Below are 14,454 nucleotides of genomic sequence, written 5' to 3' on the forward strand. Positions count from 1 at the left end.
GTTGGGGCAGGTCTTACCGAGGTGGCAGAGGGAGGTTCAGGGGCAGTTGGGGCAGGTCTTACCGAGGTGGCAGAGGGAGGTTCAGGGGCAGTTGGAACAGCTTTAACTTGGGTGGCAAAAATAGCTGCAGGTATAATACCTTTGGCAGCAGCAGTAGGGGTAGGCACATGGGTCAAGAAAATGTATGACAAGATCATGCACCTTTATGAGATGATCAAGAAGAACATCGGAGTCGTCCTTCTGGTTGTCGCTTTTTACTTCCTGCTGTTCTTGTCGTTTTGTGACAGAGTACCAATGGCTGGAGCCATTTTCCTATCAAGTGGGATATTGGTGATGTTTCTGGTCATACTGTTTTTGTTCACTGTCATTTTGAAACAATGACAGTTTGTGACTATGTACCCAGTTTAATGTATTTTGGGAACTGGATTCAAATGGAGATATGGAGACGTAACTGTTGGGTTTTAAGATGTGCAATTGTCTTCAGTGAATATGAAGATTTTTAAAAAGATCTCAGCCCAAACGTTACTGATGTTTACATGAACACACAATTAATGCGTCTGTGTGTTCTCTGCGTGAAAGGTGATTCATGGGTTAAGAAGGAGCAATTAGTAATCTGGTTTAGAGCTGGATCACTTGACAATGTGTTAATCCCTTAAACATTTAATGTGTAATTAAACGATAAAGGTGACAAGTAAATTTTATGAACTAGATCACACTTTAAGTAAATATTTGTTGTATTTAACATATTTCAGGTAAGAAATGAACATGTAATGAAATAGATCCTGTCCTAGAATTTCATGTAATTGACCATTACAGGTAACAAATGTGATGATCACCTAGCCAAGGTAATAGATTTTATGAAAAATTTTTTTTAAATATAATTGTGGTTAAAAAAAAATAAAAAAATGGTCAACATGGAATAAAAATATGCCTAATCTATATAGTTCAGAAGAATAATTTCACAATGATTTTGAGTTAATGTGGCACACAAATTGGAAACTAAGAAAACATATTTAATATTAAAATTATTTAAAATATTGACTATGACTTAAAATTTTAATAGGGGATAGTGTGCCTCATGTAATAGCATGAATTACCACTTTTTTGTATCAGTTGGTCACAAGACAAGGCATTTATTTACAGGAGTGTTTGGTTCGTAAATTGATGGTCCCTTTGTGAACCTCGGAGCGCTAGAGTACAGCTGGCCGAAACTAGCGTTCATAAATCGGATCAACCTTGAGTTAAACGTCTCTTACTCCGTGGCACGCGAATATCCAGTATCCAACTTGAAAATAACTCCGCTGCAGGCGGTAACACAATGAAAACACTTGAAAAGGTTTGTTTTGGTCTGCAAAGATGGCGCCGAGCGACGCAAACATCATACGCTGTGACGTCAGCTCCAAAGCTCTATTCCTGGGAGGATTACTGGGGAAACGATGAGGAGTCTTACTCCTGGCGCCCACCAGAGTAGCATTATTTCATTGTAATTTATAAGTTTTTCTTCAGCTAGTCTATATTCATGATAGAAGTTACATCTCTCTTTTTTGGTTATAATGCAATATTTAGTGAAACTTGTTTATCGCGCCCACAAATCACACAAAGCCTCATGGGGGGCGCAATTTATTCCGTATTGCTATGAATGTCTGATAGACACACCGCACATCTCTACAATGAGTGTAAAAATAATGACCAAAACGACACACGTGAAATTTTAAGGTCAGTTTAATTGTCATTGCGGGACCTAAATAGACACCGGCTAACAGAATATCAATATCTCAAATATATTAAATGATGAAATATTGCCCTGTTTTTTGTTTCATTCTTTTTCAATTGCTCTGTTGGCGGCAATTTATTCACATACATTTATTATTATTAAAGATCAGTTGTACAAGTTTGTGTCATTGGGGGGCCCCGATGACATGTTAGCATGCACCTCAGAAAGTATGTAGTTGCGCCCCTGTTCTTCAATACTTATGTTGTGTTTTAAATTAGAATGTTGTAATAAAGAATTGTGTTGATATACATTGTGTTTTTATTGATATTACAAAAATTAAGTTGTAAGGGACAGAAAAGGCATCTGCAGCTGACCCAGATGCCTCAATGAAGGACAGGCCAGCAGAGCCCGGGTCTGGTTTGCCAGAGGTGAAACGGTTTATGGGCCAGTTGGACCAGACCTGGTCCGGAAACTATTGTCCATCAGGTTCTGGTCCAGTTCTGGTGACTCTGTTTGGATACAACAATGTGGCATTTTGTGTAATTCCTGCCATGTGATTGGCTGAGGTGATGTTTGCATTAGCTGTATTAACTGGCAACCTTTAGGAAAACCGTTGGTGTTGAAAATGTAGAATCACTTGAGTCAGGGTTTTGTATATCAGGTCATAAATAATGAATACTATAAACTAGAGAAATAGCATAATTTCACAGAAATTTCATATCAGCGTCAGCAGAAAACTGAACTCTGTTCAGAGATGTCATGAATCCCTGATTTCAGGAAAAAATAATGTTTGTTTAAAACCAAATAATTATTTGTACAAAATATACAGCTGGCCAGACAGGAAATATTTATAAATGAGACATTTTTCCTCTGTCTCTGATAATGGACACTTACTGACACCAGTTTAAATCTGTCTGAAAACAACCTATGATATTACATACCAATGTTTCTAACAGTCCTAACTCAGTTTGCATTGTGTTAAGTGAGACAAAGCTATTTTGAACTGGATCTGCACTGGTTTTCTACAGGTTTTAACCAGGTTCTCTACAGTTTCTGGTTCCATTTAACTAACTATTGCTCCATCTTCCTGCTACCCACTGCAGCCCAGCAGCAGACCTGTAGCTGTAGGCCAGAGGCCACAGGAAGAAACAGTGGAGGAAGACCAGCACAGTAGGCCAAAGGTCAAAAACCCACCAACCCTACACCATGATTCCCAAGGTGCCCAAGCATGCAAATGGTCTACCAAGCTGACCTGATTTCCCCTCCACCAAAGGGAATAAGCTGCTCTCATGATTCCTCTGGACAGCAGCCACAGTAATGAACTTATGGTCCATCAGCATGGAGACAATTCTAACCCTAACTAAAAACAGTAAGTGTTAAGGAAAGCTGCTACTGAATTAATTTATAGTAACATAAGTCAGACAAACTCCAGACTGCATAAAAATTACTTTGGAATAAAGTTTTCCCTTCATATTGAGAGAGGATGGTATCATCCTGACACCAGAGAGGTTCTGCTTCTGGCTCTAGTGATGGAGATAAAAACCAACTGAACTGGATGAATGACAATAAACTGATAAAAATCATTAAAAATGAATCATTTATTAACTAACACACAAACTGACAGGAGGTTCTGTTCATTGTTAGCGCATCCATCCATCCATCCATCCGTCCATCCATCCATCCATCCATCTATCCATCCACCCATCCATCAATTCCAGCTCCTCCGGGGGAATCCCAAGGCGTTCCCAGGCCATCCGAGAAACATAGTCCCTCCAGCGTGTCCTGGGTCTTCCCCGAGGCCTCTTCCTGGTGGGACGTGCCCAGAACACCTCACCAGGGAGGCGCCAAGGAGGCATCCTGACCAGATGCCCGAGCCACCTCACCTCGCTCCTCTCGACATGAAGGAGCAGCGGCTCTACACTGAGTCCCTCCCGGATGACCGAGCTTCTCACCCTCTCTCTAAGGGAGAGTCCAGACACCCTGCGGAGGAAACCCATTTTGGCCGCTTGTATCCGTGATCTCGTTCTTTCAGTCAAAGTAGTTTATATTAAATTTACATCAGTGATGAAGAGAAGAAACTGATTAAAGTGAAAACTAAAAAAAAAAAACACAGTTTAAAACTGAACATAAATCATCAACCAATCAGCTTCAGCCAATCATCTGCACTTGTTCCTTTTGATCACGAAGTAAATTCCCACAGCGGCTCCCAGCAGGCCGATGGTCAGACCGACTCCACAGAAGATAGACGGACCGAGACCGGAATGAGGATTGTCCACCTCCACATCTGGAGACAGAGACAAGAAACATCTGGATGTTTGATTTAATAACATTTAATCAGGTTTATCATTAACTTAAAGGCTCCCCTTCAGGATTTCAGTCTAGTTAAAGTCTCCTCACCCCAGGTCATGGTCTGTGGTTTTGTCAGAGCCACATGCTCCACGGAGCAGCTGTAGATGTCTCCCAACTGAGGGACGAACTGCAGCCTGGAGATCTGGGTGAAGGTGAAGTCCTTATTGAGGAGGGGAACATTGATGCTGCTTCCTTCAGTCACTTCCTGACCGTTTTTGGTCCAGGAGACGTTGACCGGAGCCGGATAGAAACCAGAGACGTGACAGATCAGGATGTTCTTCACTCCCAGCTCCACATTGTCTCTGGGGTAAATCATCATGCCGTCGGGGGGGTCTGAGGAGAAAAGGGGAGGTTAACTGGAGGAACAGGACCTGATGGAGAGTTTGATCCAGGAAGGGTCAGAGCAGAACGTCTGATGGTGGACCGGATAGATCAGAGTCTACCACATTCACAACTCAGAGCATCAAAGAGAAGCAGAAGAACTGATGACCTGCTTTACTGTAACTCGGCAAATGGTAAACCATGGGGTGGGGCTAACCGGCAGCAGGTCTGTTAGAGATTAGAAATAAACTAATGGAATAGTTTCCAGAGGAACTGGACCAGAACTGGACCCAGACCATCAATATGACCTACTTTGTTTTATTATATTATGGGATGTTCCCAGTAACCACCATCGTCTTTACTGGGAGCAGAGGACAGTTATTGTTCATATGTAAAGATGAAAATGATAAATTCCTGTTTTATTTCTAATTATCCAGCCTGACTGAATCTCTATGGGAATATTTTAGTTATTTATTCTCAGTTTCTTTTGGTTTCTGATTTCTATGTTAAAGTTTTGTGAATAAATTCTTTAACTTTACAAACTTATTGATGGTCAGATAAAATAAAATTAATAACATGAAGAGTTTTACTTATATTAATTATTTGATGAATTAGATGGAGCAAAAAAAGAGCTAAATATTAATATTAATTCTTTCACGTGAAATAAAATGTTTGAAAGCACTGAAATATAGAAACAACCCGGAGTGAAATATCTGCTTTCATCAAGTCAGAAAGCTCTGCATGTTATTAATGGTTAATAAACAGTTAATAGAGTGATAATATTAGATGAATATAAACTGTAATAAACTGGAACAGCTTTAATTAACATCATATGTCAGATTTTAGACAACATGGTTTTTCCTCACTGGACTGGATTTAATTGATTAAAATATTCTGATTTGTTAATAATAAACATTTAATTATAAAAATGATCAGCTGATCAGAGGTGAAAATAAATCAGTTTAAATAATTATTGTTCTTCACCGTTTTCATCTGGGATGTCCTTCATGGCTATACGAATCGTCCTCAGGTTTGCTCTGCAGATCTGTTGATTAGCCACAGCTGTTTCATAAGCTCCTGGGCGGCTCATCTGGTCAATAAAAGGAGGCAGAGGTTCGACTCCTTCTCCCTTCTGGAAGTTGGCGTACCACAGCACTTCTCTATCCAGGGTGTACACAGACTCTCCATCAGAGTCTGAGCATCCATCGATACTAAGGTCCTTATGTAGAACTAAAAACACAGAGAGAGAAACTGATGAAGAACCTGGAGCAGAACCTCCAGAACCCCATGGGTCTATCAGAACCAGTTTGGACCCGGTCAGAACCAGAATAACTCACCATCAGCAGAGACCCAGAGGACCCCGCTGAGGAAGAGGAGCAGCTTCATCTTCATCAGTCAGACTCTCAGAGACTCTGAGAGGAACTGAAGCTGCTGCTGGAACCAAACGCTGGCAGCAGCCAATCAGAGGGCATGAGGGTTGTGACGTCATCAGGAGCTGGGCAGAGGAAGGCTGGAGCTCCAGAACCAGTTCCTCGGGTTCAGGAACTGGTTCTGCAGGAGTCCAGGAGAACCAACTGCTGGTTCTTTGTTTGTAAACTTTGTTCATTTTTAATTTTTAAATGTACTACAGAACCAGAACAGAACCCATTTCTCTCTGTGATCTTCAGCCCTCAGGCTCTTCTACCCGGTAACCAGTGATGCAGAGGTCATGGGACTCTGTTCTGGTTTTTACAGCAGTTCCTATCAGAACCAGTTAGTTCCTCTGACTGGGAGAGAGAGAGAGACATGGCTCCATCACCGCTCTGCTGGCTGCTGATCGTCATCATCATAAACTCTGCTGGTATGATCAATAACTGATAATATGATCAATACTCTGGTAATAACTGATAACCACCAATCATTAAGTTATATGGATCAATATTCAGGGTTTAAACTGCATATTTCTATAAAAATATAGAAATATGCAGTATAGAAATATGTAGTATTGATCAGGATCAATAATCTGATCACTGATCAATACTACAGCTAATATCTGGATCAATAGTCTCTTACTCTGGATCAGTTCTGCTGGCAAATCAGTGATGCAGATTCAAAACTGATAAACTGATCAATGTTCTGATTAATTATTGATCATTAATATGGTAATCATTACTTCAGTCCATTCAAATGTATTGATTGGTAATCGATGTGAAGTTGATCAAATGAACGCCTGCTAGGATCAATAACTGACAGTAAATCAATGCTGAGGTTCTGTTTTGGTTCCAGATGGATTCAGAAATTGCCAAGTGAATCTTTGTGCCTTTAACTCCACTGAGCTGCTAGACATCCAGTTCATCAGCTCCTACATTTACAACAAGATAGAGTATGTCAGGTTTGACAGCAACGTGGGGAAGTTTATTGGATATACGGAGTTTGGAGTGAAGAATGCTGAACAATGGAACAAAGATCCTTCAAGGATAGCAATGATGAGAGCTCAGAAGGAAACCTACTGCCTGCACAACATTGGTGTCGACTACCCGAATGTTCTGACTAAATCAGGTGAGTTTGATTTGATCATTTCCTGATTCTCTGATCAGTTCTGACTGATGATCATTAAACTGAATATTTCAGTCTTCATTTATTTATTATTGATTAACTTAAACATTAAACTCTGATGTCATCAAATGATCAATATTTATCTCTCACCATGGATCTGATCAGCTGATCTATAGAGATCCAGTCACTGCTGATATTAGTGATGGTAATAACTACTGGAGTTAATCAATATTAAATACATAGATATATTAATGACATCAGAAACGTTTAAAGAATAATTGTTCATAAATATAAAATTCACTATAGAACTTAAATACTGAAGTTACATCTAGTTATAGATGGACTCAGTCTATAACATCCAGTTCTATTATTATTAATGATCTGTGATTTATCTACAATAATAACATTAGTTTATCAGAACTCTGGTCTGTTTATAATTATATTTATGTATTAATTATAACTATATAAAACCCAGGTCTGTTTGGATCAATAACCAGAATCATCACAGTAAATTTAATAATCTACTTCCATTTTCCCTCCAGTTCTCCCAGCAGCTTCAGTTGTGGTTAAACTGGTTTTATCATCAATAATCAACACAGAAACTGTTAATATTGATACAATAATATAAATACTTCCTGTGACATCCAGGCATAATCAGAATGGATCATGTATGGATTAATTTGACCTTAATAATAAATCAATAACCTGTCAATAATCTCCCAGTCATCCCCACCGTCACACTTCACTCCCGGACTCCCCCTGCTGGCCACCACCCCTCCATGCTGGTCTGCAGCGTTTATGATTTCTACCCTAAAACCATCAACGTCGGGTGGCTGAGAGATGGACAGGAAGTGACATCAGACGTCACCACCACTGACGAGATGGAGGATGGAGACTGGTACTACCAGATCCACTCCACGCTGGAGTACACGCCCAGGTGGGTCAGAACCAGAACCAGTAGAACCCCTGGGGTCTGACCCAGCTCCCTGCTGGTTCTGACCCGGATCTTTTGGTTCTGACCCAGTTCTGTTCCTCTCTCTTCAGACCTGGAGAGCGCATCTCCTGCAGGGTGGAACATGCCAGCCTGAAGGAGCCTCTGATCATCGACTGGGGTAAGAAGGACGACAACTGGAGACACCTGGAGGACGGAACACCTGTCTCACCTGTCCTCATATCTCACCTGTCCTCATGTCTCCCCATGTCCCTCTCCTGTCCAAACATGTCCCCACGTCTCTGTCCTCTTCCTCTCTGTCCTTCCAGACCCGTCCATGCCAAAGTCAGAGAGGAACAAACTGATCATCGGAGCTTCGGGAATGGTCCTGGGTTTGATCCTGTCTCTGGCTGGATACATCTACTACAAGACGAAGCCCAGAGGTCAGAACCAGAACCTGAACAGAACCAGAACCTGAACAGAACCAGAACCAGAATAGGACCAGAACCAGTATAGAATCAATTCAGACCAGTTCAGACAGTTTTAGAGATAATTTAAAACCAGTTGAGAGCCAGCTGCATTCATGTACTGAAAGAGAAAGGTCAAAGGTCAGAGCCAGAACACAACCAGTTTAAAGCAAGTTTATGGAACCAGAACACATTTAGGCCCGGTCCCGATTCTCTCCCTCCCTCCCTTGTTCTTGTTGGAGGTCAAAGGTCACAATGTGTCCCACATTCTTCTCATCCGCCCTAAGTCCATTTTGGGTTCTGTTTCCACCCTTACTCTGAGTCCGCACTTTTACGGCCTTTGGCGAAGTGTATTCATAGCTGCATGTGACAGATTTATGGAAATGTTTTGTTTGTCCGTCTTTGTAGAAAATCTAAATAAAATATCATAACAAGGCACACCCTCAAGTTGCTGCTCCAACTTTTCTCACAGACATATCCCTGTTGGCCAAAGCTATCCAAGACAGCACCGTCCCACCGCCTGCGCCCATGGCGGTCAGCGGAGATCCAACCAACTACCTCAAATGGAAAGATTCATTCGTCTCAGTGGTGGACTGGAAAAGCATATCTCCTGCTGATAAACTGCATCTACTGAAAAGGTACATCACTGGTCCTGCTCTTAAATGTCTGGAGGTCATATTTTATTGCAGTGAAGGAGATGCATACAGAGAAGCAATGAAGAGGCTTGACCAGCGCTACGGTCAGCCTTTCATTGTTCAGAAGACATTTAAGCCCTTTTGCGAAGGACCAATTTGATTTTGGAAAATGTATATATGGAATTGTTTGGCCTGTGTGTGTTGGCGCCTGTCAGGATTTTTATGTGTTATCACTCTTGCATCAGTAGTCTCATATTCAGGTTTTTACTGTGTGTGTTGGAAACTTTTAACCCTCACTCAAAGAAGGTCTCTGCAGCATGATTACCTCTAGATTCCCTCAGCCCTTGGGAGAAATCTCCCACATGTAAAAGACTAGATGACCTGCGTGAAACATGTTCTTCTTTTATCTCTTTCTTTCTTTTTTTTTAATCTCTCCCTTCCCTGAAAATAAAAGACAAGCTCAAGCTGGAAGTTATCAGGACGAGCGGTGGGCAGCTTGCTGGAGCGGTCCGCTGCGTCTTGTCTTTTCATGAAAGCTTGATTTCAAAGCTCATATACGTTGTCTGTGGTTCTTTTTTATGTAGGTTGGGAAGAAAATACCTGTCATCTTGATGCCGTGACCCACATGAAGATAACAAGTTCCGGATGGACAAAGATGACCTGAAAAAAGTATTATATGATGAACATATTAAAAAATAAACATATTAAGTCATCTGCTATGACTCCTACACTGAAAATGTGAAAACACGTGATGAAGAAATGCATTTGGTTTCCTGCTGTTTCATTTATACAGTACATTTCTTTTTAGTGTGTTTGTATTCCTTAGACTGGAAAAAAATTAGCATTTTTATTGTTCCTTTTTCATTTTCTTGTCTTCTCTTTTCTTTTCTTTAGATTTTAGGTAGCTCACACATATGTCAGAATGATAACAGGAGGGGAATGTTAGGATTTTTATGTGTTGTTATCACTCTTACATCAGTAGTCTTATATTCATTTAAAAGTGTCAGCTTTTTACTGTGTGCTGGAAACTTTTGACCCTCTCTGATGATATGTACCATTTCTGGCTAACACTCTGGCGCTAGAGTTCTTCTTCTTCTCTTCTATTATGGCGGCTTGCAAGCAACTTTAAGGTGCATACCGCCACCTACTGTACACGACTGTGTAGCAACATTTCTTTACATCTGTTAAATTCTATTTTTTAATCTTGTGTTTTGAAGAAAAATAAATTATGCTTTTCTTAATCTATAAATATCCATTATGTTTCCTTCATTTCCCAGTATTCCTTTAAGACTCCATTCTTGACCTTCTTGTCCTTCCAACCATTCTTTTCAATTTCTCCCTTTCAGATTCATATGTTCTATAGTTCATCAATACTTGTTCTACATTTCCTTTCTCTCCACATCCTTCACATTTATCATTATTTTTCCTCCCTATTAAATATAAAACATCATTTAAATAGGTATGGCTTACTCTTAATCTGATCATTATTATTTATTCCCTTCTGTTTCTCTCATTAATAATTCTAATTAATACTGACTTTTGTACTTTATATAATCTTCTTCCGTTTTTATCTTCATTCCACCTTTTTTGCCATTTTTCCATTTCTTTATTCTTAATAAATGATTTCCCTTTCCCAAAAGGAATCATAATCGTTATTGTCACCTCTAAAGCCCTTTTTGCCCATTTATCTGGCCTTTCATTTCCTTTTACCCCTTCAAGAGCTGGTACCAAACATCAATGCCACCTCTGTATAATTAAATAAACTGCTGAATTTCTAATACTAAATCTTTCCTTAATACTGCTGCAAAACATGTCTGAGATCAGGCAGCAGCTTATTAGACGCCTTAAACACAATTTGAGCAATTTTAAATTCCACCAGCACTTCAAGTTTAAGAGTTTTAGATTTTAAAAATAATGTGTTTGTGGTCTCATAATAACCAACATTATGGATGGTTCTAATGTTTCTGTAGAAAATTCAGTGGAAGTAAAGAGCTTTTGTAATAAATCCCCCAAACTTTGTACAATGTTAAATAAGGCAAAATCAGAGAGGTATAAAGAATATAAAGTGATTTATTATTCAGAATGTTTGACTTTAGCCAGGATTGATTTGCTTCTATTTAGTTTATTCTGTAAATGTTTAGTATGAGGTTTACAACTGATTTTATCATTTATTACCCAGAAATATAGATTTAAAATAGGAGCCATCAGCAGATCAACTGAAAGTAAAAGTTAAAATTCTTATATACCAGCTGTAGGCACTAAAGTCCAATTCATCAAGATTATCAAGTCTGATGCAGGTGATAAAAGCAATATTCTTGACACACAGCCTTTTTTATGACAAAAATAACTAAGGTACTTTTCAGTTTATTTGTTGAAAATGCTTTGAAGCATGTAGAATTTTTTTTTTCTACTTCACAATTGTACACCACTTTGTGTCGGTCTTTCACATAAAATCTGAATATTTATGCTTGTTGCTGTCATGTTGTATACAAAATAGTTCAAGGGGTGTGAATACTTTTGTCTGACAACACCTCAGTTGTCTTATCAGACAAATGTTAAACACACCCTGGTCTTTCAGTATCTTCTGTTTGTTATGTTGTTAAGTTTGCTTGTGTGACGCAGCCAGTAATAAAATCAAAAGTGAAATGAAGCGTCCAAAGAAGCCAAAGAAAAAAGTTGCTTCTCCTTGGTGAGTGGCTTTTCTGAGGGATTCCTGAGCAATTCTTTCTTCAACATCATGGAAGGTAAGATATTATAATTACTAATAATAAATGTTAACCCCTTTGACTCTTTCTAGAAATCTAAACTCGTTGTTTTTGTTGCTGTTCGTGCTTTCCCTGACATTCTAACACAGAGCAGGCAATGCCAGCATATTTCTAACATGTACTTCTCTTGTAAGCAAGACAAAGTAAAACAATTTGAAGTTGATCAACTAATGGGAAAGTTTGGAATATTAATTTGATATCACTGCACCTTTAACACTGCGGTCATCAAGTTCAAGAAGCCGTAACTCAGAGGATTTTCTCAATTTTCTCACTAACAAAATCGCAAATATAATGTTGCATCTTAACACTTGTGGATGAGGCATGTCTGTGATAAACTGTAATCATTCAAGCTCAAAAGAGTGATTTCATCAGTCGCCTTTGTTCATCGTTTCCTGTTTTAGAAAACAACAACATTTAAGTTACATTCTGCTGTTTTTGTGTGTGATGAGTTTCTCCTGTATTTGTAGGCCCTCCAGCTGCTTGTTGTGGGTTGGGAGCAAGACGGAACAATTCCCAACGTAGGTCTTTTTTTTTTTTTTTAACCACGTGTAAATGAGTTTAATTACACACAAATTGTAAAATTCTGAATGAACTGAACTTATGTAGCATTTTTTAGCCTGTAAGTTTTTAATTAATTATTTACAAAAGGTCTGAAAATGTTGTGTTTTGTTATTCTTTCTAATTACTTGCCTTTAAAGTCTAACTGATCCCCCAGTGAAACCATAAAAATTTATGCTCTATATAAAAAGAAGCGACAAGTCTAACAACTCAGATGGTATCATACAGCACTGTTATAACCAATAGGAAAATTCAACTGCAGTAGCCACAGCTTAACCCAAAGAGGGCAGCACTATATCACAGAGTAAAATTAGGAAAGAAGAAAATTTCAACATTTGCTCAGAAGCTTTAAGATAGCACCCCAAGTTAAATGCTTAGTTTATTAGCAAAGAAAAGTTCTTAAATTTGTGCAATTTACGACAAAGAAAATGTTGCATGAGAATATAACTGAGTAAAATAATGATGAATAATTTATATGACATAAAACAATTTAACTATAAATTCCTATTTCAGGTAAGACATCATAGGTTACTGTGATTTCTCATGTCCTGGCCCCAGCTTTAATTATTATTTTTTAGTAAGGTTAGATGTAACATATATATGATGCTTCTTGAAGAACAGTCAACAAAAATAAATGTTTTTTTTTTCTTATCTCTTAGTGCGCCTAAGAAGAATTGCCATCATTGGACAAACTGGAGCAGGAAAAAGCAGCCTTGGAAACACCATATTTAAAGAGCAGAAGTTTAAAGTCAACCATGACGTGGATCCTGGGATGAGTGGATGTGAAGCAAAGACCAAACGTGTTGGTGGGAGAGAAATTACTCTGATCGATATGCCTGGATTATTTGATTCAGAGAAAGATGAGAAACAGCTGAAGGCTGAGTTACTGAAAGGAATCACAGAGTGTTCGCCTGGCCCTCACGCTTTCCTAATCGTGCTCAACATGGAGAAATCTACAGAGAAAGACAACGACATCGTCAGCAAAATGAATGAACACTTCTCTGAGGAAGTGTTTAAATATTCCACTGTTGTCTTTACCCACGGTGATCGGCTCCCAAGACGGAAACAAATCCAAGGATTTGTGAAGGAGAACAAGTTCCTTAGCGACTTAGTAGAAAAGTGTGGAAATCGATGCCACGTCGTTGACAACAAACACTGGAACAAGAGATCGAAGTACAGCTACAGAAGCAACCGGTACCAGGTGAAGAAACTGCTCAAGTCAATCGAGAAGACAGTGGAAGAGAACGACGGAAGCTTCTACACCAATGCCATGCTGCAAAAAATAGAGGAGAACATTAAAAAAGAAGAAGAACACATCGCAAAGTCTTCCAGAAACATATCAGAGAAAAAAATCAGAGAGACGGCTAAAGAAAGGACACATGAAGATTTCTTAAACAAGCTAGCAGGCATCACTACTGGTGCTTTGTTAGGAGCTGCTTTTGGTCCAGCATTAGCTGTGTCAGTGGTTGTTGCATTGCTGGCAACAACTCTTAATGTCATCACCTCTGCAACCAAATCATGGAGCGGAACGTTTACAAAACTAGCTTTAAACGTAACAGCAAGTTCAGCACCAGACAAAACAAAGGAGGCAGAAAAAGAAGCAAACGTAGCAGCAGAAACAGGAGAACCACCTGCAGCAACAGCAGGAAAAGAAGCAGACACAGCAGCAGCAGCAGCAGCAGTGGAAAAATCACCAGAAGCACAAAAGGTGCCAACAGTAGAAAGGGGAAAAGTAGCAGAAATAGCTGGAAAAATCGGAGGAGCAGCTTCTCAAATTGGAGGAGGGTTAAGGCTAGTAGCGGGTGCAGCTACAGCAGCGGGAGCGTTCTTGGGGGGCATAACAGGATATAACGCAGCAGAAGATGCAAAAACTCCATGGGAAGCAGCAGAGAAGGCGGCTCAGGCTGTGTCAGCTACAGGATTTACAGCCATAGAGAAATCTCAGAATTTTGCATCAGATCTTGTTAAAGTAGTGTTTAAACCCTTGACCAAAGACTCTTAAAGGAAGAGGGCGCATATATATACTGGAAAATGATACAGTTCTATACTGTCCAATGTCTGGTTGATTAATTGAATTTTTAAAAGGGATTTTGTGTAAATAACCAATACATTTATAAACAAATGTGAGAAAATAGTCAGTGTTGCAAATTTTATGCAACCCCTTATTTGTGTTGAACCA

At 39.3% G+C, this 14,454-nt stretch overlaps 4 protein-coding genes across 4 annotated transcripts in view; 3 read left to right on the top strand and 1 right to left on the bottom strand.

Annotated features, from left to right (window-relative positions):
* Nucleotides 1–334, top strand: part of LOC106962720 (uncharacterized) — a 15,513-nt gene extending 15,179 nt beyond the window's left edge. Inside the window, exon 5 of the mRNA XM_015057290.1 lies at nucleotides 288–334. Within this exon, the coding sequence (XP_014912776.1) occupies nucleotides 288–334 (47 nt within the window). The remainder of the gene's footprint in view (nucleotides 1–287) is intronic.
* A 3,254-nt stretch (nucleotides 335–3,588) lies between these two features.
* Nucleotides 3,589–10,337, bottom strand: LOC106962730 (RLA class II histocompatibility antigen, DP alpha-1 chain-like). Its single transcript, XM_015057305.1, has 5 exons — nucleotides 10,327–10,337; nucleotides 5,722–5,815; nucleotides 5,369–5,614; nucleotides 4,112–4,396; nucleotides 3,589–3,998 (listed from the first exon to the last, which is right to left on the bottom strand). The coding sequence occupies exons 2-5, from the start codon at nucleotides 5,774–5,776 to the stop codon at nucleotides 3,871–3,873; spliced, it is 714 nt and encodes a 237-aa protein (XP_014912791.1). The 5' UTR covers nucleotides 5,777–5,815; nucleotides 10,327–10,337; the 3' UTR covers nucleotides 3,589–3,870.
* On the top strand, nucleotides 6,049–9,716 carry LOC106962729 (H-2 class II histocompatibility antigen, E-S beta chain-like). The gene is made up of 7 exons (XM_015057304.1): nucleotides 6,049–6,224; nucleotides 6,650–6,922; nucleotides 7,643–7,856; nucleotides 7,964–8,031; nucleotides 8,180–8,293; nucleotides 8,790–8,955; nucleotides 9,537–9,716. Exons 1-7 carry the CDS (start codon nucleotides 6,170–6,172, stop codon nucleotides 9,562–9,564), a joined length of 918 nt encoding a protein of 305 aa, XP_014912790.1. The 5' UTR covers nucleotides 6,049–6,169; the 3' UTR covers nucleotides 9,565–9,716.
* A 1,061-nt stretch (nucleotides 10,338–11,398) lies between the features above and the next one.
* On the top strand, nucleotides 11,399–13,900 carry LOC106962721 (GTPase IMAP family member 7-like; the record flags this gene model as incomplete). Its single annotated transcript, XM_015057291.1, has 1 exon — nucleotides 11,399–13,900. A coding segment is annotated over exon 1 (991 nt), but the record flags the coding sequence as incomplete, so codon positions are not given.
* Nucleotides 13,901–14,454: the final 554 nt, after the last annotated feature.

This window comes from Poecilia latipinna, unplaced genomic scaffold (genome assembly GCF_001443285.1).
Source record: "Poecilia latipinna isolate Pla-1442-1.1 unplaced genomic scaffold, P_latipinna-1.0 Scaffold1453, whole genome shotgun sequence".
Taxonomy (NCBI): domain Eukaryota; kingdom Metazoa; phylum Chordata; class Actinopteri; order Cyprinodontiformes; family Poeciliidae; genus Poecilia; species Poecilia latipinna.